Genomic DNA, 23546 nt, shown 5'->3' on the forward strand with positions numbered 1-23546 from the left:
GAAGGGCTACTAATAGCATAAACAACTAAAGGAAGATTTTCCTCCAACACAGCTGGTATTAAATAACTTCAAGATATTTTCCAAGTTAATCATTAGAGTAGTATGCCAGAACAGAACACTCTGTCCCAACAGTTGTTAAGCCTGGGAAAACTAAAGAGGAAAAATGATAATCACATAACTACACTGCAAAGTACATAACCTGATAAATTCTAAGCAACCTCTGGCTATATTAGAATTCATACTTTTTACCAGATTCTCTTTTACTGATGTATTCAAAAAGGCCCTAGTGTATTTTTCTCAACCATATAGCCAGTAAAAGGGAATCTGGTAAAAAGTATGAAACCAGTGGCCAAGTTGCACTGTTGTATGCATGTGTTTTTAAAGAAAAATATGTGTACTTTTTTAGGGAAAGACTGAAAATGGTAAGATTCATAAACTATATACTTCTTGTATTTTTATAATGTTTATTGCATCTTTAACCAAAACATTAACATTTTGAACTTTATAGATAACACAAACAACTGTGATGTGGCCATTATGCTTTTAATGGAGATATAAAACTTAGCAATGTAAAAGAATGTTTAGTATATCATTAGCATAGTGATTAACTTAAAATTATGTTTTAATAACGTAAAATACAGTGTGTTAGACCTCAAAAGAGAAACCACAAAGTTCCCTGCAACCTAAGATGTTGGGAAGGCTCCTTAAATTGTTTTTACCCACCAACTTGATAATACTCAGTGGCATCTGGAGGGACATAAGAAAATATGAGGCTCTTTTCAGCTGTGATTCAGAGTTTAGTAAGTATGGTAAAGTTGTATAGTAATGTCACTATGGGACCATAAAATTTTCCCACAAGTAATTCCAATAGCATAGGCAGTTCAGAGGCTTCATAGTTCAAAGCATAGAAAGCAGCTAAGTTATCCTGGAGAACTGTAGAACATAAATCCTGCTACTCTCCTACAGAGAAACTTTCTAAAATGTAAGCATAACTTGAGGATGTCATTCTATGAAGTTTCAATAAACACTCCAAGGCACAAGTGTTTCGCACAGCCTGTTAATCGAGATGTCACTGCACCATACGTTTGGAGGTTCCGGATGCTGTGCTTGAAGTGACAGGACATTGACTTTATCCCTAGTTAAGAGCACCAGGTGTCAAGCTCAGCCTCCATTTACACAGGATGCACCAATAAATCCTTAGGGTGATGAGTGGTCAAAAACTACATTCCTAACACATCTTGCCTTTCTGTTTTAGTTGGCCTGGGGCTCTTTAAAGACAAAATCTGTAGGACTCTGGGGGCACTGACTGCCCTAAAAGTGGTCTTGAAGCAGAAGTCCTTTTCAAAGAGCCCACTGGATACTTAGAAAGGAATAAAGGCAACAACTACAGGAGGCTTAATTTCTTTCGAATGAAAATGTTAGAAATGACATGTAGACTAAATTTTTTATATAAAAAGTTGCAATGTAACTAATAGACATTTAGGGGAAATTATATTGGCAAGATTAATTATTTATGTGAAATACTTTATATATCAAACTAAACAAAAATTTCAAACCACTAGATGCTCATAGCAAGAGAAACAGCCAAAAGACAATCAAAGTCAGGGAAGTTATTAGTTTTAGAACACTAACACACTAGATATAGAAATATTTCACTTTTAAAACTAGTGTCTGCCATGGAATTACTAAAGGCCAGTGTACCAAGATGCTGTTTCTAGTATGGGAGTCGGTTAAGTTAGTGCTTCTGTAAGAAGGAACTGAATCACACCGTAGCATCAAGCCTCTTTCACACACTAACTGATAATTTGGTGATTTCTGTTTACTAGTTAAAAACTAAGCGGCAGAGGAATTAAGCTGACTAGCCAGTCCTTGGAATAAGCAATGATTTGGCAAGTCACAGTCACTCAGCTCAAAGATGTGAAGTCTGCAGGGAAGCTGCTTAATTCTAGTAGTCCATTGCTTCACATCTGTAAAAAAACAGAAATTTAAGCTCACTGCAGACAGCAAAATTCTTTCCACTTTGAAATGGACTTGGGTCTTAAGATACTACAATCCATGAGGGGATAAGAAAATTACAGGCAGTTAACATATTGAAAATTCAAGTGTGTAACATTTTCATAGTTTTAGTTTATTAGTTTATTACTCTGTGTGTGTGTGTGCTTGATGTACATGGGGGCATGTGTGCTATTTTGTGGACGCCGGAATCAAAAGACAATTTTGTGGAGTCAGTTCTAGCTTTACATTGGTTCCAGGATTGAACTCAGATTGTCAGGCACTTTTACTTTGCTAGTACACAATACCTTAAATTTTCAAGGTACTTCTATTTGTGTACAAATTAACAGGAATTATGGTTCAGTGGGGGAGAGCATAAGTTGGTGGAAAGAGGAAACGAGTAGCTATGATAATGCTGGTGTAGGTACCCACCTGTAGAGGAGTTCTATACAGCCATTTGTCTTTATCAACTTTAAGCTGCATACAGGCAAAGAGATCACAAACTGCTGGGAGGCCACGGAAGTTACGATCTTCTTGCAGGGGTGAATTAAGAAATACTTCCTGCAAGAAGATAACAAAGATGACTACCGGGAGGCATGAGAATAAACTCCCAAACAAATGGTAAAGAACAATGTAAGCATTGTCTTTTACAGCTACAAAACAGGCTGGACTTTCTTTACTGCAGCATGGAGGCTAAGGACCTGGGAAATTCACAAATACAGTAGATGTAAGTCATCCATCCTGTTCAATTACTACCTAGGCCAAATTTAGCATGAACTAAATAAAACAGATTCAAATGGGGCAAATTTTGATGTCTGCTCACCTGGGCCTTCTTTCGAAGTAGCCACTTATCTTCTCCAGAGGTGAACTGGCTGAGGTTTCCCACTTTCTTTCCCGGTAAGACCCAGTCAGCAGTATTAAAAGAACACCAGGAAGTGGCCATAGGGCCTTTAAGCATTTCTTTGCCAGCTCTGTCTTCAGTACTAGGCACTTCCTTAGGGCCTCTTCCTTTGCATGCGGGCCCAATAAGCCATTCTGACAGAGAACTGTTCCTTATGACTTGGAAGGAATCAGCAATTTTAGCCTTAGGTACCTTAGCTTGTTGTGTTAGCTCATTTCTGGAAGGGTAGAGCCACAGATTCAGGGACTCTTTGTGTTTCTCAGGCTCAGATTTGGATTCCACAGGCATTCCATTCTTATCCTTTCCTTCTTTCTTCAGAAGCCATTTATACACCGCTTCCTTCTCACAGTTGTCATCACACACACAGTCGGCAAAACTTGTGCAGGGCTCATTGGCTTTGCATACTTCCTCTACTTTACATGGGTCCTGATGGTTCTGGACAAGCCAGCCCTCGGTGGTCATGCTGGGAACTGACAGTGGTTTTTTGGCCTCCAAGTGGTCATTCAGGCATTTCAGATTGCCCAGGTTCTCAATCTCCACACCTTTGGGCTGGTTACCCTGACAGTTGGTACAGGAGTCAGGCTTGACAAGCCAATCATTCACATTGTAGGGCTCTTTGAATACCTGGAATAAGAGTTTAAACTTCTCACTGGTTTCACAGCTGCCATTCTCAGGCTTCTTCAGTTCACAGGGTTCTTGGGGAGTCACCAACCAATCAGACAAATCTAGCTCATCTTGATCAAGGAGCTCTACATCTTCGACCTTTTCCACTTCAGTAGAGAAAGAGCTGGTGCTACAATGGCTGTTACACTTTGAGGAACTTGGTTTTCCAGGAATGTCTTGTTGATGACTGTTGAGGAGCCAGTTTTCTAAGCCCTTTCTATTGCCCCAGGCATTGCTGAAGAAACTGCAGGCTCTGGCAGAAGTCTATACAAGAAGTAACCAAAATTAATGTTTAACTTGCCAGAAAAAAAAAACTAAAATATACATTTACATGAAAATTCACTTTCTGTAATCTTTTACAAGTATGAAATGGAAACTAAAAGTTCATATAGTGTTTCAGATTTTAGAAAAGGAAACTACTTTTCACATAATGCCAGTATTATAGGTCACACAAATTCAAAGTCTGACAAGCATAAAAATATCCAACTGCTTCAAAAGCAAAATTGATACTCTGTGAAAATCAAAGAAACAACTTATAAACAACTATCACTAAGCTGGGTGCTGGTGGCACACGCCTTAAATCCCAGCACTCAGGAGAGAGAGACAGGTGGATTTCTCTGTGAGTTTGAGGCCAGCCTGGTCTACAGAGCGAGTTCCAGGACAGGCTCCAAAGCAATACAGAGAAACCTTGTCTTGGAAAAAAAAACAAAAACAAACAAACAAACAAACCCACCAACTACCACTATTGGAGAGGTTTGGTGGTTGTGGCAATTTGAATGAGAATGACCTCATAGGGTCATATATTTGAATGTTTGGTTTCCATGTAATGGGCTGTTTAGGAAGAAGTATGAGGTATATTCACTGGGTGTGAGCATTCAAGATTCAGTGTCTCTCTCTCTCTCTCTCTCTCTCTCTCTCTCTCTCTCTCTCTCTCTCTTTTCTCCAACTTACAGATAAGCTCTCAGCTACTGCTCCAGCACCATGCCTGCCTGCCTGCCTGCCTGCTGCCATACTCCTTGTCATGATGGGTCATGGACTCACCCTCTGAAATAGTAAGCAAGCACACTATTAAATGTTTTCTTTTAGAAGCTGCCTTGGACCTGGTGTCTCTTCACAGAATATAGAAAAAATAACTGACACAGTAGCAAATACTCCACTGATAAGAATATCAACTATCAACCATACTGGCACAATGTAGCAAAAGTCAAAAGCACACTTAAGCAGAATAATAACTTAGGAATCCAATTTATAGGAATTTATTCCTAAAGAACTAATTAACTCCTAAAGTATAGGGGGCAGAATCTTAAGTTCCAGCCAACTGATGAACTATATGTGATCAAATACATAAATATTTACTGAAACATAATTTATGGGATGATTTTTATTTACAGGTACATATAGAAAATGCTGTAAACAAAAATGTCTTAATGTTGGGCTGGAGATTGCTCAGCAGTTAGAACACTGACTGGCCTTCCAGAGGACTCAGGTTCAATTCCCAGCACTCACACAGCACTCACAGTTGTCTGTGATTCCTACTCCAGGGGAATCTGACACCCTCACCCAGACATACATGAAAAATACCAATGCACATAATAAAAATAAATAAAAATTTTAAAAATGTCTTAATGTCACTTCACTAGGGATTATGGACATGTATTTTCAAAGTTTTTTTTCCTAAACTTTCTACATATAGTGAATTGATTTCACTCTTGTAATTAAAGATTAAAAAACATGCCCATCTAGATAATGCTAAAAAACAAAAACTACTATTATCCCAATCTACCTCAGAAACAATAAAGGCAACCACATACCTGACTACTCTCCAAGGTCTGTTTTGGAGTGAGCCAGTCTTGTGGGTTGGTACTAGGTACATAAGGAGCCTGATGACCAATGGCAGGTTTGCTTACAAGAAGCCATTCGCTGAGAGAAACAGCTGTGCTGCTGGATGCTGACTTCTACAAGCCATAAAACAAGAAAAAGAAAAACTTTGATGCTTAACAAGGCAGTATCAAATTGACCAGAAACAGGAGACCCAAGCATTTTAACACAGGGTTACTAGTAACCTCAAAGAAGTTATATGCCGTCCCTGAACTTCAATTTTTAAGTTTTTGTTTTCTTATTGGGCTAGTGAGATGGATTAGCAGGTAAGGGCACCTGCCACCAAGCATGACTGACTGAGTTTAATCCCCTGGACCCACATGGTCCTCTGCATGCATCCTGCCCCATATACCACACATATGCAAATATAATTTTTAAAATTTGCTGTGTGTGAGAAGGCACACACACTATGGCATGTGTATGGAAGTCAAAGGAAAACTTTGTGGAATTGGGCCTTTCCTTCCAACTTTATGCAGCTTCTACAGATTGAACTCAGGTAACCTGCAGGGTAAGCCTTTACACCTCCTAAGCCATCTTGCCAGTCCCAATTTTCACAATTATAAAGTAACACCAGTGATAGAAGTGCATACCTACAACCTCAGCACTCTGGGAGGTCAAGGCAGGAGGGTTCCAAGTTATGTAGCGTGGGCTACATAACTATTCTAAGTCAGAGTGTTCTATATAGTTAGAGTCTGTCTCAAAACCACACAGCTGATTGCTAGAGTTCTTCTAATTCAGATGTCTTTCAATCTTTTATTCATTTGCTTTTACAAACACATCTGATTTAAAGACTCCCAAGGAAGAACCAATATCAGTAACAATGTTAATAATTTCCATTGAACTAATTATTTTTCCCATTAAATCTATAAAACAACTCATTCTATTTGGCATTTGGGGCTTCAAGAGAGGCATTCAAGTGGATGCTTTATACAAATAAATGGTAGCAAATAAAAAATGGTTATCAAGACACAAGAGAATTCATACAGTAATGGCTCAATTACTAAAAACAAAACTGCAGTTTACCTGCTCTGGCACCTGGATATAGCCTCTTTTCTCTAGGAAAGGCCCAATATTTGAAGAGCTAGCGTGAGCCATCAGGTGCTCAGGAATTTGCTATCAAAAAGAAGAGAATCATGTTGTTATGCTTTTCTACCAAAATAAAAGTGATAGTATAATCCTGAAATTTCCAAACCATTGAGCAAAGCATTCTATTTTCATTGAATTACTAAGCTGTAATCCAATGGGCTATAAGGTAATGATCAGTTTGAGTTATCTATGTTACCATAAGAAATCTTCCCTATACTTGGCAGTAGTGTGATTTAAACAAGACCCAAATGATACTACACCATTCAAATTGTAACTCTTATTTTCAAATGTGTCAGAATGCTTTTAAAGACAGAGGATGATCCCTAAACATTCCCAGTGAATCAGTAACAATCCCCAAACTGCCAACCTACAGTTCTGACTTAATCAGTACATTACTAAAGGTCACTGCCTCTAGCAAGCCACTATCCAAGAGACTATCGACTTGAAAAGTGTCCTTTGAAATAGCTGAAATGAACATTTCTCACAATTGTCTTAAGGGATCCAAATGTGGTGATGGTCTGGCGCAGAGCAGATGTGTCTGCTTCAAAGAGTAGGACAGTCGAATCTTCAGGTTTAAGGGCCAAACTGCCCAGTCTATGAAAGAGATAAAATTTAGATATTTTCCAAGGAATACCAATATTAGCAAGTATAACATTAAATACAAAGAATATCTGACTTGCTTTTTTTGCCTACAAGAGTAGACAAAAGTCAAAACAAGTAAAAGGTCCTTTACCTCTCCAGGCACAAAGAGACTTGCTTGGCGAGATCTTTGTTCTGGGTGTACTCCAGTTGATGAATAAGACAACTGAATTGGCCCATTAGCTATAAGAAACATGAAACCATCTATTCACAATATTAAAAGTATCAAACTAATAACATTTTAGATTAAACGTTTATCTTAATAATCTTAATAATACAAAGCAGAGAAAATGTTCTCTGGAATCTAGAAAGCATACACAACTCAGTTTAGCCATGTAGTCACCTTACCCAATAAAGCTGCTGAGCCTGTTGCTGCAATGTCTCCTCTTTAAGCTGATAGATGAGATCTACCTGTTCATTGAGCCACACCTCACGACTCCGAAGGCATTCTAGATGGCGACTTATGCAACTGTGAATCTGAGCTTTTACCTAGGAAATGCATGGTAGTATAAACTAGTGTTATAAGCCAAGGAATGACAATTTCCATAAAATACTAATGCTCTTAAACTTTTCAACACATACTCAAAAATCTGCCTACAATTCAGCAATCCCACGAAGGCCTATGAATCCTAGTTAAAGAATCCAAGGCTAAAAGGTTTACCTAACTTCTAAAATCCTCCTTCACTCCTCCTCCTCAGAGGATCAGGCTTACTTTGCATATCAGCAATCAAAAGAAAAAATATGCCAGGACTACTAATCCCCCTCAACTTTCCTTACAACTTTTAAGCTTTATAAGCGGCGAATGCCTTTAATCCCAGCATTGAGGAGGCAGAAGCAGGTGGGTATCTGTAAGTTCCAAGCCAGCCTGGTCTACAGAGTGAGTTCCAGTTCAGCCAAGGCTCCACAGAGAAATCCTGTCTCAGAACAACCCCCTCCAAAAAAAAAAAAAAAAGAAAAGGGGGTGGGGAGAAATTCTCTTGAGCAAGTCCCACCTGCATGGAATAAGCAGTCCATTAAGCCAGTTTAATAGTTTAATAAAGGCACGAGCCATCTCATCAAAAGCAAGGAGACCATTAGGGTGGACAGTTTAGGTAAATTATAAACTAATGTTCCCAAGAATATGTGCCATGATTCACATTTTGTCTATATACAAACATTTTGAGGGAAAAATTCAAAATAGCTATAAATCATTTATGGGCATTCATGTAAATATACATCATAAAAGTTCCCCTTTGGAAAAAGTTTTCAAGTGATATACTACTTGAAGCATTCAACAGCAAAATGCTATTGGAACTAACAAATTTCATTCTGACTTGCAGAATGACACTCTAATTTAGAAACTATACCACTTAAAGCATGCTACCAACAAGTTCAATTAAATAACGAAATGCCATTTTTCATATATCAAAAAGGTACAGCTATGCCAGGCATTAGCACACGCCTTTAATCCCAACACGAGAGAGGCAAATAGACTGAGTTCCTGGCCAGTCTGATCTACACAGTGAGTTCCAGGACAGTCAGAACTATGTAGAGAGACCCTGTCTCCAAAACAAAAACAACAACAACAACAACAACAAAAAACAAACAAAAAAGAAGTAGTAGCAGCTAAGCAGAAACATAATACTGCTCACTCACTCTTTGTTACTTTGCATGACTGGGTACAAGAGCCACACAAAGGAACAATGAAAACACATGTCATGCAAAATGGCAAATCTCAAAGTAGAATCTCTGATTCTTCCAGCAAACTGACTTATTTCCCTGTGGGATCAAAAGCTCCAACATGCCAGGCAGAGGATTAATTAGGGTTAAGCACATGCAGGATATGGAATTAAACTTTCTGGGTAGCACAGAGAAGGTAAGGCCTTAGAAGTTAAGTGCTCTAAGGAGCCTTGTGCTACAACCAGACCAAAGACAAGGACAGCACACAGCACACCTCTCGTAAGTTATCTTTAATTTGCTGTTCAGCCCGGAGTACTCCACCAATAGCAAGCTCCAGCTCCCGACGTGCATCACTGCACCTCAAAAGTGTTTCTCTGTTACTGCAGCAGCCACTCTGTTCCAGGGAAGTATTCATTCTGCTTATTGTTCCTTTAAAAGAAAGAAATCCAAATAGCACCATAATTACAACCCCAAATCACTTTTCAATTGTGGCTCATATGGTTACTCCCAACCAGCTCTCATTACTAACAACTTTGGTGATTTCCAACACACATATTCAATGCATACATATTGCCTCCCTTCCCTACATAACCTGTTTCTGCTAGAAAATTTTAGTAGGGTGGTGGTGGCACATGACTTTAATGCCAACACTCTGGAGACAAAGGCAGGCAGATCTCTGAGTTCGAGGCCAGCCTGGTCCACAGAGCTCCAGGAGAGCCAGGGCTACAAAGAGAAACCCTGCCTCAAGAAGGCAGGGAGGCAGGGGAATGATGATTCTATGATTACTTTGGGGGACACGTTACATGTGAACATATATATCTGAGGAAATACACCAATGGTCCTGAATTAAGAGGACACATGCTAGTCAAAGTGTTAAGAGAACATTAAACCACTTTTGGTAGTAAGGGGTTGTAATCCCAGCACTGGGTGGGGGAGACTCATGACAAACAAGCTACATAGCACTGGTTTTGAGACCGTGTCTCAAAAGACAACAAAACAAAAAGCAAAACACTAATCATCAATGGGACTCTGGACTACAGATGAAGCTCAATGTAAAATTAAGTCTCCTACCATGCATGATTCCCTGGGTTTTGTCCCTGCAATTGCAAAATAATAATAAATGACAAAAAATGGACTTGACATATCAAAGAGGATATAAAGCTAATTATTCTGAAGGTTCAAATTCTGTCATGGATGTTTGTTTGTTTTGGTGGTAAAGTGCATAAAAATATATTTGATAGGGAAGAGTATAAAATCCAATGTGATTCTCCACCACTTCAGAATTGCTATTCAAACTGTTCACTAAAGATAATATAGATTTTGGGTCTCGTTAACTTTGGTGTGTAATTTTGTATATTTGCAGGTTTTTTATTATAAAGTTTATAAAGATATTTTTTTAAAAATGAAAAATTCTACTCATAATACACATGAAGTCATGGGCACTTATTACTCGGTAAGATTTAGACTGTGGTGTATAAAAATCAGCTGCTGACAAATAATTTGATAGAGCTAAGTTAAAATACTGCTCAGAGCCGCATTTGTCTGAATTGGTTAAGGATATTTTGAAGGAGTGGTTTTAAAAAAATGTTATCATAGGAACTGGAGACATTGTTCAGTAGTTCAGAGTGCTTGTTCCTCTTTCAGAGGACCATAATTCAATTCCCAGCACCCACCTCAGGTGGCTGGCAACCACCTATAACTATAGCTCCAAGGAGCTCCACCTTCTTCTGGCCTCCCTGGACACCACATAACGGGACAAACACACAAAAGAATCTTTTTTTAAAATAGTATTATAGGGAGCTGGAGCAATGGCTCAGCAGTTAAGAGCACTGGCTGCTTTTCAGAGGCCCTGGGTTCAATTCCCAGCACCCACATGGCAGCAGCTCACAACTGTAACTCCAGTTCCAGGGGATCTGATACCCTCACATAGAGGACATACGTGGAAGCAAAGCATCAATGCACGTAAAACAAACCATTAATATATATATATATATATATATATATATATTATATATAGTTTTCCTGAGCATAAATCTGACAAAATAATTCCATGTAATTTAAACATAAAAGAGATTTTTAAAAAGAATTTAGTGTTGGTTCTCTAACGGGATTAGGAGAGAAGCACAAGTGAGAGGAAAAGCAAATGACATAAAGAGATGAACAGAAGGAGGGGTGTCAGGAAAGGGATGGATGGAATCAATTCGGTGTAACTTGGACAGATTAGAATTAAAATATGGTTTATAAACACGTAGGAAAAGCAAGCACAGGGATGAGGTTGTAGCTCTGAAGGCAGAGTGCTTGCTTAGCATACATGAAGCCCTTGGTTGGATTCTCAGCACTGTATAAACCAGGTATGGTGGTAAGTACCTGTAACCCTAGGACTCTTGAGGGAGAGGTAGGAAGATTAGAAATTCAAGGTCATCTGATTATTCATCCTCAGCTACACAGTAACAAAAGCTAGCGATGGTCACTAGCCTTAAAGAGTTCAACCAGGCGTCTGTGTAGGGTTTTTTGTTGTTGTTGTTGTTAATGAATACCTGTTTAATTACTGTGATTGAAAACATAGAAGGCAGATATTAGAAACAACATAGATCTGTGATAGAAACAGATTCCAAAACTATTTCTACATACTAAGGCAAATAGAATTTGTTTACACTTGAATGGTGAGGATAGCTAGGAGAGAACTTAAAAAAAAAAAAAGATGGAGATCTTGTTGAAAGCAAATTCTGAGAATATGTATATACAGAAGATTTAATTTAAATATTATTTGGATGTATTTGTCACACTGTAGCCACTCTGTCCCATGATTAGGCTAAAAATTATTTCTGAGTAACATTCTATGGAGACATTTAGAAAAGGGAAGGAGGCCTCAAAACCATGGAGAGGGAGGAAAAAACATCCCCACACAGGAAGGCTGTTTGGCCTAGATAAGCAACTGTCTGGGAGGACATGATTACTACTCTCCAATACTTGGAAGACCTGTCTAGTAGAATTAGACCTCTTCGGATAGCCCCAGGGAAGGCAACGGCTAAACAGACTGCCTAACTAACAGTCCTAAAGGCAATGACTTCAGAGAAGCCTGCTTTGGACTCAGCAGCAGCATCCTGCTCGGTGGGGTCACAATGGCTGGCCGCCCATTTGAGGCAAAGGGACATTTTGGACTGGCCTTGACAGCAACCAAGACTAGATTTCACATCAGGCTGAAAGCTGGTTAGGGCCAGGACTGAGCTGCCATACTCAGAAATAAACTGGGGGCTGGAGATGGCTCTGCAGTTAAACACACTGGCTCTTCTTCCAGAGGACCAGGGTTCAATTTCCAGCATACACATACATAGTGGCTCACAACCATTTGTAACTACAGTCTCAGGGGGTCCTCAGACACTATCCATGCAGGTGATACGGCAGACAAAACACCCATACACATAAAATAAATCTTTAAAAAAGAAAGAAGAAACTGAAGCTCAGCAGGCTTTCTTGCCCTACTTCAGCAAAGGACTCAGATGGAGGAACTTCTGAGTTTCTACAGAAAACTCAAAGTTCAGTCAATTCCCTAACTTCCCACTTGCTAATTCTGTTACTTAGTCTGTTTACCCACAATGACCTACAGCAGAAAGGGCTTCCTCAATTGCATTTGTCAGAGGCCCCTGCGGAATTTTTCCTAACCTTGGAAACAGCAGCTGTACTAATTTGTGTTTCCATTTCATATAATTGGGCTTCAAGTATATTGGGCACATACTGTAGGGCCTTTGAAAAACCCTGCCAACCCTGAGTTGAGTATCACCACATTACCATGACTTGTTCCACACCCGTTAGCCATGCATGACTTACATAGCTATTTTCTCAACAGTCTTCACCTGTGCCAAACTTCTCAGACCCTCACTTGTGTGAAATGCTGCAATGCTTTAATTAAAATATTGCTTTACACAGTGTGAAAACCCCACAACTCTAGAGCAAGCCAGAAACACTCAAATACAACTAGAGCAGACTGAACTACTTGATCCTTAACAGGAATCTTTTAAATCTAATCACAAGCATGTTCAAGGCAAGACTGCAGAGAGTTCAAGGCCAGTCTGGATTACATAGTGAATTCCAAGTCACCCTGGGCTACATAATGTGCAACTGTCTAAACAAAACAAAAAATGCCTAGCTTATTATTTTCTTGTCAGCCATGAGAAATTATAAAATTGATTTTTAGCTCAGTTACTACAATTTTTTCAACTTAAAATGGGTACTGTCTTTCAAACACAATCATCTTGTTAAAATTCAGCCTCATAACACTTTGATTACAGGAATGTAATCCTTCTCCCTGCCACTCCAGAGGCCAGCTGGGCAGTGGTAGTACACATTTTTAATCCAAGCACTTGGGAGGCAGAGGCAGGCGGATCTCTGTGAATTGGAGGCCAGCCTGGTCTACAGAGTGAGTTCTAGGATAGTCAGGGCTACACAAGAAAACCCTGTCTCAAAAAAACAAACAAAGAAAACAAAAGGGAGAAAGCCATCACAAACAACTACACAAAGAAGATTGAACTAAGGTTAAAGCGAGAGGGTATCTAGTATGAGTATTTACTCTGCCCCTATACACTAACTTATTGTTTGTGGGTTTTGAGATGCACCTGCTTCTCAAGTGCTAGGATTAAAAGGTCCTCTTACTTTTTACCACTACAGTTGATACTGTTGGAGGTTTTGCTGAGTGATGGAAAACTTAGAAAATTCCACCTCTTGAGGCTGGAGAGATGGCTCAGTGGTTAAGAACACTAGTTTGTCTTCAAGAGGTCCTGAGTTCAATTCCCAGAAACATGATGGCTCACAACCATCTGTAATGAGATCTGGTGCCCTATTCTGGCTTGCTGTATACATAATAAATAAATCTTAACACCACCACCCCCAAAAAAACCCTTCCACCTCTTAAGTGCAGATAGCGGGTACAGAAGTCCAGAAGTCCGGCAGTGGTGTGCTACTTCTTTAATTCCAGCACTCAGGAGGCAGAAGGCAGATTCCTGTTCAAGGTCAACCTGGTCTATAGAGTAAAAGCCAAGGCTACACAGAGAAACCCTGCCTTGAAACAAAACAAAAACAAAAGGAAGGAAGGAAGGAAGGAAGGAAGGAAGGAAGGAAGGAAGGAAGGAAGGAAGGAAAGAAGCAATACTGAAAGCAATACTGAAACTTACAATGGCTTTCCAGTGATGAGGTCTGGTCTTTAGCCACTTAGTTCTTGACCTTGAGTCACCATTTTCATCAACATGATGTCCTAGTTAAGTGAAGACTATGCTATATATGCAGACTAAAAGCAGTACTATACACAAAGCAAAATCTCAACAGTCTAAACCATACATATATATGTATTGTGTATACATACATATATACATGGTTATAGAAAATATATGTATATCAAGTAACACACTTTAACTGTTTTCTTCTTTTTAATTAGGATGTGTATATGGTGTATTTATAGGTGTAGAGTGAGTGTGTGTGTGTGTGTGTGTGTGTGTGTGTGTGTGTGTGTGTGTATGTGTGTGTGTAAACCATCGCCTCTACTTGTTACCTGACAAAGTGGACCAAGCAAGCCCTAATCCTAAAATTCAACTTAAAATACTAAAAAGGCCCTTTTATCTTCACCTTAATAATGCAAACTATTGCTCTAGCACTTCCAAACAAGAACTGAACTATATTAAATTTTTCTAGAGTTTCGTGTGTGTGTTTTGTTCATTTCTAGACCTCTGCACTAAGTTTTAGAGTACTGGAAAAATGTGAAGTAAACACACCCAATCCTCAAACACTAACATCCTCCCCAAAACCAAGACCCTCAAGTTTGTAAGGGGGCAGTATCTATATGCAACACACATATCTAGTTATTAAGTCCAAATATCTTTGAACCAGTATTAAGCAACCAACCACAAACTAAAGATAACTTGATATCATATGCTTTGACCATAAGATTTCCAAAAAGCTGTAATTCTCATGACCCACATTAACCACAAATTGAAAGATGGAAAAGTTTACTGTGGCATAGTTCAGTGAGAAAATGTTTAACATCCTCAAAGTCCTGAGTTCAACTCTCAACATCAATAATACAACTGAATAAAGCCATTGCACAGGACCCACATTTCATGAAGCCAAAGGCCTACCTAGTATAAACTACGTGTGTGTGTGTGTGTGTGTGTGTGTGTGTGTGTGTGTGTGTGTGTGTGTAAAATGATGAGCCTGGCATCCTATCTTTAATGTTTACTTTTCTTTTATGTATACAAGTGTTTTGTTTGCATAAAGTATGTGCCCTATATGTTTGCCTTATTCCTTAAAGGCCAAAAGCATCTGATCCCTGGAACTGGAGTTACACATGCTTGAGCCATGTAGGTGTTGGGAACCAACCTGGTTCCTCAGCAAGATAAGCAAGTACTCATATAAGCAGAACCATTTCTCCAGCCCCTAATGGCCCTTTCAAGGGTCACAAGCACAAGGTGAGATTTGGATTCAGAACTAGGGTTCTCAAGGTCTAGTCCGTGTTAACTCCTCTACCTTAGAGTATCACAACCCATGAATTATGTTTACCAAAATTAGTTTAAAATTGACATTTTAAGGATTTACTAATTTCCATAGTCTCAATACATTTTATAATCCTTGATAAATTATAAGCAATGTTTCAGAACCATCTTTCTTGGATGACAACTACAAAAAAAAAAAAAAAAAAACACGTAGGCTAATGACAGGCTCAGAATAATGAAAATACTACCAAGTATCAGTGCCAGCAAGAAGGACTGAAGAAAAGAGCCTTCAGTTCCAGTACCTGTATGCAATCACAGCTACTCCAGGCTTTATTTTTTGACTGAATCTAGGTTTAAAACAGATTATCTTTTTTTAATTAAACACCAGACTCACTAAGTAGACCAAGCCTGCCTCTGCTTCCAGAGTGCTGGGTTAAAGGCGGGTGCCACCACACCTGGCTAGAATAGATTATCTCTTAACGCTACCCTCCCGCTCTTTCTGTGTCAGCTTGCTCTGCCTCCAAGAAAGCCCTCCACTTTTTACTGATTTTCCTGGCAGTTGAGTCAATAAAGCCGAGAAGGGCATAATGGACCCCCAGGACATATATATGTTCTATGGGTCACAAGTTTGAAATACTATCAACTACGTTATCTTTGAAAAGACAACCTACATGAGACCATTTGTAAAATTTTCAGTGAAAAAGCTATTAATTTAGTAACAGTTTACAGTGGTATTTTGCAATTTTACCTTGAGCCATTTCTTGGCTTTGCTCTTTCTTCTCTGCCATTGAAAAAAGTTTTTTTGAATCACAACACACTATCTCAAAGATTATACAGATCTTAAGCTGAATACTTCAAATTCTTTACCTTCAGCAGCGCTCTAATTTACCTGCTTTCACAAATAGCTACACATACTCTAAGTAGTAACCGAAAAAACGGCCGCAAAATTCCGCCACCTAATGGCAAAACTAAGTAAGGTTTTTCTGGTTCAAAAACTAGAAAACTAACGGTAAAATTAAGCTGGAGCAACAATGACTCAAACAGCTTTCTAGGCTTCCCGTTGCCCTTTCTAGGAGCCGCTGTGAAACCGGCCTCCCAGGGCTCTCTGCACGCAGGCGCGCTCTTCTGCAGCAGGCGGCAGGCTTACCTTACTGTCTGGTCCCGCGACGCAAACTACTGCGTGAGTGCGATCGGCTGCCTTTTTACCCTATCCGCTAGTCAGGTGCCCCGGCCAGGAGGCTCCCCGCCCTGCACACGTCACACCTCCCCTCTCCCTGTTACTCCGCCCACTGCACCGGCCTCGGTGGGCCGCAGGCAACTAGGCTCCTCCTGCAGCCTCTCCAGCCTGCTCAGCAGAGGACAAGGTCTCAGCAGCAAATCACTAACTAGAGAAAAAAGCTGGGCCGGCAGGCAGATTGAGATAACACTCCACCTGCCGCTTGGGTTCACCCCAGAGCTATTTTGATTTGGTTAGTTTGGGGGTTCGGTTATTTTTTTGGTTTTGGGTTTTTGTTTTGTTTTGTTTTGAGTTTTTAGCGTTTAGAAAAGTTTTTGCTGGCCAGGCAATGATGGCACACTCAGAAGGCTGTGAGTTCAAGGCCAGCATAGTCTACAGTGAGATCCAGGACAGTCAGGGTTCCCCAGAAAATAAAACAAAAACCAGAAAAGCTCTTGCTGTGTAACTAAGACTGGCCTGAGATCCCAGAGTGCTGGGACTGGCAGGATACAAAGAGGAGAAAGAGTGAGCCAGGACATAGAAAGAGAAAAATGCTGCTCACCCTGGGATCTACTTCACATTTCCTGTTGTCTGAGAGTAAAACTTCAACATAACTGATAAAACCAAAATTGTCTACTGAGCTTGTTTTCTTAAAAACGTTTCAGAAAAAGGATAGCAAAAACAACCAGTTGCATAGGTTGTGGTGCTCAAATTTGTAATCTCAACATTTTCGAGGAGGAAATAGGACCAAGAGTTAAAGGGAAGTGTCAGCCACAGCAGAATTCAAGGTCTGCCCAGGACAGCTGTGACAGTTTCAAAGAATTCAAATGAACAAAAACCCTATGCTTACTTAAGGCCAGAATGTCCTGAGCGTTGAGTTGAACTGTATAAACTCTCATCCCTAGCCACAAAAAAACACATCTCATAAAACCACCACATTTCCAATTACAAACATTAATTCTTTAAACTAGCTTGCATCCTTTTTTATTTAATGTTTGAACTTTGCTGAACTTTTAAACTTTCCCTAATCTTTAAACCTTGTTGCAAATTACAAGTATGAGCAATGCAACATAGAAAGCCTGGTAGACACTTATGTGCAAAACTCTTGTCTCAGTATCTACTGCTTAACTTGAAGGGCAAACGTTTCTTATCTCTCTACCTAACAAACTCATTAACTTTGCTTCACTCAGCCTAGTTCAGACATTCTTTCCTGAGGTGTGGTCAGGATCAAGCCAAGGGCAGTGTGAGCTGACTCAGGACACCAGAGGCAGTGAAGAGGCTAAGATATAAGAACAGGTACGAGCCACATCAGACTCCTATTTTCTCTTTTCTATGCATATAAAGTGACTTTTGTGAACATCAAGAGTAAAACAAAACCATGAGAGAAGACCCAAACATCCCCAGACACCAAATCCCAGACCGCAACGCAGCAGATCTACCTCATTTATCCTAAAGCACTGTTTCTGAGATCCCAATTAAACTTCATTAGAAACAAAGAAAACAACCAATTCCAAATACCCTCTTTAAATAACACATTTGGTGAAGATACAAAGAAGAGTAGATAAATGAAAAATGTATGGTTCTCTTCATGTCAATGACTGATTCTTAGTTTATTAAAGTAAAACTGGTATTAGATAAGGTAATCCCAGCACTCAGGAGGCTACAGCAGGAAACTCATCCTTGCCATCCTAGGCTACATTATGGGTTCAAAGCCAGCCTATATAAACCAAGATCCTGTCCAAAATACTAGGGGGCAAGGAGCACAACTAATCAGTGTGTGGGACTTCTGCGATTCTTGACATTTCCATTTTAGTAAACTAAAAATCCTCTTTCTACTCATTCACTCTACCCTGTCCAGCTTGGTTCTCCAGTTCCTTCTGCCAGCAGTGTTAGTCCCTTCAAGCTGTCTGCTGTGCAAGTCACGAGCACTAGAAAGTCTTTCCTAAACAGTATCATTCTTCAATATTACCAGCCGGCAGAACTGCCATACTCCCTTCTTGTGCTTACTGACATCTACATAGGTTTCCAGTATGAACCCTTTAACACAGAGGGATCCGTTAACAGTTCCTCATGTCCTGGTGACCCCCCCACACTATAAGATTATTTTGTTGCTACTTCATAACTGCAATTTTGCCACTGTTATGAATCATAATAATAATATCTGTGTTTTCCAGTGGTCTCAGGTGAGCCCCATGAAAAGGTCATTTGATATCCCACATGATGCCCTTCTTAGGCCTGCTTTCTAGTCTGAGGGTTTGCTCAGCTTTGAACGCCCCCACACTGTACACACACCTGGTATCATCTGTACCTTGGCATTAAGAACATGCTGTATGTTCGAGAGGGTTGGCCTAATGAGAAAGGTGCCCACAGCACTGTAGCAATGTCTGGTCTTTAACTTACCAGTGTTTTAATACACCTTTTACTAATGGGTGGATAAATTATGTATTAATGATCAAATTCAGAGCAGCCACAATAAAATGTATTTCTGTTATAAATATAATCAATTTGATGTTGTCCCATTAAGGAGTGTAGTATTAACTTGGGAAAGTAATTTAGAAGAGGAAAAGGTTTCTAACACAACTGGGGGCACAACGCCCAGCCTTGTGAATGCAAGGAAACACTTTAAGCTACATCCTAGCCAAGAGTTTTTAACAGAGTCTCACAGTTTGAGTTGGTCTTGAATTCTGTATTCTACCTCCTGCCTGGGCTCCCAGAACTCTGGCAACAACACCCAGATTAACTTAATTCCTTGTTTTCAAACAAAACAGAACTGGTGAGGGTGTCATAATCCCAGGGTAAGTGCTCAGAAAGATGTTTTAAAATGGCCAGATCCAAAAATCTTAGTTCCATAGACTCAGAGCAACAATGGGCTTGTGAGTTAAAATGTTCACTATATTTACAACTAACTCAACATTTTCCCCCTGACTTTGCAATACCACAACAGAAATTCTAAATGACATCAACAAAACCTAGTAGGCTTTCAATCCTAGGGCTGTACCCTATCTTCAACTTTTTATATGATAACTATTTAGAGGGTTTTCCTACAAAAGCCAACAGATTAAAAAAAAAATTTCCCCTCTCAACCCTGAGAGACTAGCAATAAAGCCAAAATAAAACTCAAAACATATCTGACGAATTATTTTAGAAGCTGTAATTATCCACATATGAAAGGTCTTCTTTGTTACTGACAAAGCAAATCCCATTAACTTTTTTTTTTTTTTTTTTTTTTTTTTTTTTTGCTACTCACCCAACACTGAACCTAACTGTTAGTTCTGTAGGGCAATCAAGGTAATGCCAAATGAAGGAACTATAAGCTCAAAAGCTCCAAGTAGAATCCTAGTCCCCAGAAAAACATCTTGACTGTACTGTACAATCAAGCCAAGCAAAGCCAGGAAAGCCTACCTGGAGTAAAAGTGGTCATGAGCACACCATGAGTCATTCATGATAGATAGAAGATAAGTCAACAGAATACCTACACACTAATTATTTAGCTCACTTGCCTGTGAGTCCATCTAATTCAAGGAGTATGTATGACAAGCTAGGATCTGGGGTATTTAGACTGAAATGTTAGATTTAACAATCACCGAAGACAAGCTGAAGACAACAATACAACGGCTCTTCTGATAGACAAGCATAGAAAGTACTGACGGTGATACTCCCCAGAAAAAAAGTGCTCAACTTGGCAGCTATCATAGACTTGACAGAGTTAAATACTATCCATGCCTACATCACAAGCTTCCAGGACCAAAAGTCTGAGTCTGACTGCTTCTTAGCCATTTGGCTAAGATCCAGCATGAGTCTAAACCCCTCGACCGCACCAGGTTATTTTGAAGGGACCAGCTAAGGCTTATGTAGCTTATTCAGGTATTTGAGGTCTTGAACTGACAGGCAGTGTTCCTGCGGATACAATGGTAAGTTGAGTCTGCCATCTAGTGGAGAATTTGTGTCGCTGGTTCTTTGACAACACTAAATTTCTGAAATAAGAGGCCCAGTTAGCAGGTGCAGTGACGGTCTCTAAGTGCCTACCAGTATGTTAACACTATATGGACAAATCACCAGAAAACACTAGCAGAGAGACTCTCAAATGGAGAAGGGACATGTGCCAGAAAACCCAGAGCTTTACAACACCCATATACAGATCCCTGAGGTTCCTAGCAGTCTATGCTGATTTAATAAACTGGAGAGGGAGTAAGTCCTGCATACTTCTAAAATTAGATAAACCTCCCCTTTAAGAAGCACATTCTCCTGTCTGTAGCTCAATGATTTCCGCTTTTGAAAATATTCTCTCAAAGGAATAATGAAACTGGAGAGACTTAGACAGACATGATAAAACCTTAACCACAGAATTTTAAATGTCTAGGTTATTTTCCTAGAGACTCAAAGACAAAGACCCAATGAAAATGGAGAGAGAGAGAGAGAGAGAGAGAGAGAGAGAGAGAGAGAGAGAGAGAGAATGTAGGACTGTTAAGAGTGCCAGAGGCAACCCATCTCACTGGTCTGAACAATTCTGCAAGCTAGCAAACCTTCCAAACAGCAAGTCAGCTGGGTGTGATGGCATGCCCCTATGTAATCCCACAGAGCCAGGATTCCCGCAGCCTGTATCAAACAAGCAAAACAAACAGGGCTGGAGAGATGGCTCAGTGGCTGCTCGCCCAAGGGGCCAGAGTTCAGGTCTCAGGACCCACATCAGGTGACTTACAATGGCTTGTACCTCCAGATGTAAGGGGAACTGACACCCTCTTCTTAAACAAACAAACAAAAATCCAAAGAGTAAATCTTGTAACTTGCTGAGCAGTACAAATGAAATAAATCTCCCCTGTTTTCAAAAAACCAAGGAAGGATTTCTTCCCAAGATTCTGATGTACTTTAAAGTTCAGAAATGTCACAGTGGGATTCTAACAGAGAACCAACTGACCCACCAGTCCCATACATACTCAGGGAAATAACTCAAGAGCCCTACGACAATATTCCAAATTCCCAAGCGAGTGGTAGAAAGTCAAGTCCTTCCCAAAGGAAGCAGGGATGGTAAGCAGTACCTACCAAACAGCACAGGTAAGAGAGCTGCGTGCACGGAGGGTCAGATAACTCCAGCCCTCTGCCTTGTCATACATGATCCATCCTCCCAAATTCCAACCACAGGCCCTTAGTTACATCAGAGCCAGCATGTCCAACTTCTTACATTGCTATATCCTCAGCACCCCGAGCATACAGCATTTTATTAATGAGTTCCTGAGCAATATATCAACGACCCTGCAAGCTCTCTCATCTCGTCAGCAGAAGGGAGAAATCAAGCTACTCTGGGGGACTACTGGAAGAATTAACGGGGATGTTAAGTAATACTGTGTTCACGACATAGGCAGCCTCCAACATTCCACCTTGTCAAACCATTAGGAATAAGAGCAAATATGCTCTGGATCAGTAATGGAAAACAGGCCCACCTGGGGCCGGAGAACCAGACAAGAGCCATAGAAACAGGGTTGTCACTACTGAAAAACCAGGCAGGGACAGTCAGGACAGTGTGGGAAGGGGATGGAAAAGATGCGTTCCCGGGGCTTCCGGCTGCAAATCGAGGCCCAGGGACGGAGCATGTCGACAGGAGGGAGGAGAAAGGACAGGCCCAGCGCTTGGGCAAGAAGGACGAGGTGGTGGCTCCGGGTCGCAGGGGAGAGAGAGGAGTCTAGGCCTGGAGTGACGCGGGGAAGGAAGAGGAGGCTGGGCCCGGCACGCAGACAGACAGACAGGCAGGATGGTGACCAGGGACCCCGCGTGAGTCGGGGAGGAAGCAGGGCGGGACTGGCCGCAGGCCGGGGCGAGGTGCGGCGAAGGGCAGCAAAAGGAAGCGTGCCCGCCAGCCACACTCGTCCTTACCAGCTGGCAGCGCTTCTTCCGGTGATCCGAGTGGACCTTGGACAGACCCAGACACTAGCCACCAAAGGATCAGGTCCCAGAACACAGAGTTCTCGCGATAGTATGGCCTCCCTACTACGCCTCTCGGTAGTGTTCTGACAGTTTCGCGAGATTTCCTTCCGCGCCTGCGCAAAGCCTCGTTAGGGTCAACGTGGAGGCCCGTAATAAATCTAGGTCCTTTTCATGCCGATCAGTTTGAAGATGTGCTATGCCGGATGGAGATATATGCCAAGTGAACTTCACGCACCAAATGCTTGCACAAGGTAGATTTTATTTAACTATAACGTTCATATGCAAGAATACATGTCAGAAGACACAAAAGACCATATATATCTAATGACTCCGTTATTATGGAAATAAAGGCAAATGCTTTTTAAAAAACCATTTTGAACTGACACATGGTAATTGTACATATCTCTGAGGTACAGTGGTAACTTTCAATGCATGTAAGCAATGTGTGGGGGTCAGATGTAGGTAACTGCTATATTTATTATTTCTTTGTATTGATGATATAGAAAATCCTATCAACTAATTATTTTTTAAATAGTTGGTCTGGGTGTGGTAACACCCGGCTGCAATCCCAGCACTTGGGAGGAGGAAGCAGGAGGATAGGAGTTCAAGGCCAGCCTCCACTACTGAGAGTTTGAGAGATGAGGGAAACAGAGAAACCACAGGATTATTATCAGTATAGTTGTCCTACTGTGCTGTGGAATATTAGCTACTATTTCTCCTACCCAACTCTACCCTTGCTAAACAGCAGTTAAATCCTTAAAGACAGAAAAAGGAAAGGAAAGGAAAGGAAAGGAAAGGAAAGGAAAGGAAAGGAAAGGAAAGGAAAGGAAAGGAAAGGAAAGGAAAAGATGCATAGCAGGCTGGAGATGAGACGGGGTGGAGAGTTAAACTTTAATAAGTTTCCTTATGGTAGGGGGCTGGAGAGACAACTCAGAGGTTAAAAGCACTTACTGCTCTCGTAGAGGGCCCAGTTTTGGTTCCCAGCACTATGCAATGGCTCACAACCATGCACAACTCCTGTTCCAGGGATCCAATGCCTTCTGACCTCCAAGGGCACCAGGCATTCATATGGTACACAATGTATATTTGCAGGGGAAACATCCATACAAATAAA

At 40.6% G+C, this 23546-nt stretch overlaps 1 protein-coding gene across 2 annotated transcripts; it reads right to left on the reverse strand.

The window, feature by feature from the left end:
• Positions 1-522: 522 nt before the first annotated feature.
• On the reverse strand, positions 523-22496 carry Ncoa4 (nuclear receptor coactivator 4). 2 transcript variants are annotated; one of them, XM_027389498.2, is made up of 10 exons: positions 22382-22496; positions 9093-9247; positions 7508-7648; positions 7254-7342; positions 7006-7114; positions 6458-6547; positions 5368-5511; positions 2816-3820; positions 2425-2553; positions 523-1967 (listed from the first exon to the last, which is right to left on the reverse strand). In XM_027389498.2, the coding sequence occupies exons 2-10, from the start codon at positions 9231-9233 to the stop codon at positions 1962-1964; spliced, it is 1854 nt and encodes a 617-aa protein (XP_027245299.1). In that variant the 5' UTR covers positions 9234-9247; positions 22382-22496; the 3' UTR covers positions 523-1961. The 2 variants fall into 2 exon arrangements, with proteins under 2 accessions (XP_027245299.1, XP_027245300.1); XM_027389499.2 differs by lacking the exon at positions 22382-22496 and adding an exon at positions 16445-16583.
• Positions 22497-23546: the final 1050 nt, after the last annotated feature.

Source organism: Cricetulus griseus (genome assembly GCF_003668045.3).
Source record: "Cricetulus griseus strain 17A/GY chromosome 1 unlocalized genomic scaffold, alternate assembly CriGri-PICRH-1.0 chr1_1, whole genome shotgun sequence".
Lineage (NCBI taxonomy): Eukaryota > Metazoa > Chordata > Mammalia > Rodentia > Cricetidae > Cricetulus > Cricetulus griseus.

Bases quoted from the DNA above. Each gene is read 5' to 3' on its own strand.
- Ncoa4 (XM_027389498.2), bottom strand. From the start codon at position 9,233: ATGAATACTTCCCTGGAACAGAGTGGCTGCTGCAGTAACAGAGAAACA. The intron at 5,512-6,457 runs GTAAACTGCAGT...TATGGCTTGTAG, and splicing joins ATATCCAGGTGCCAGAGCAG to AAGTCAGCATCCAGCAGCAC. The intron at 2,554-2,815 runs GTGAGCAGACAT...ATCTTCTTGCAG, and splicing joins TACTTCGAAAGAAGGCCCAG to GAAGTATTTCTTAATTCACC.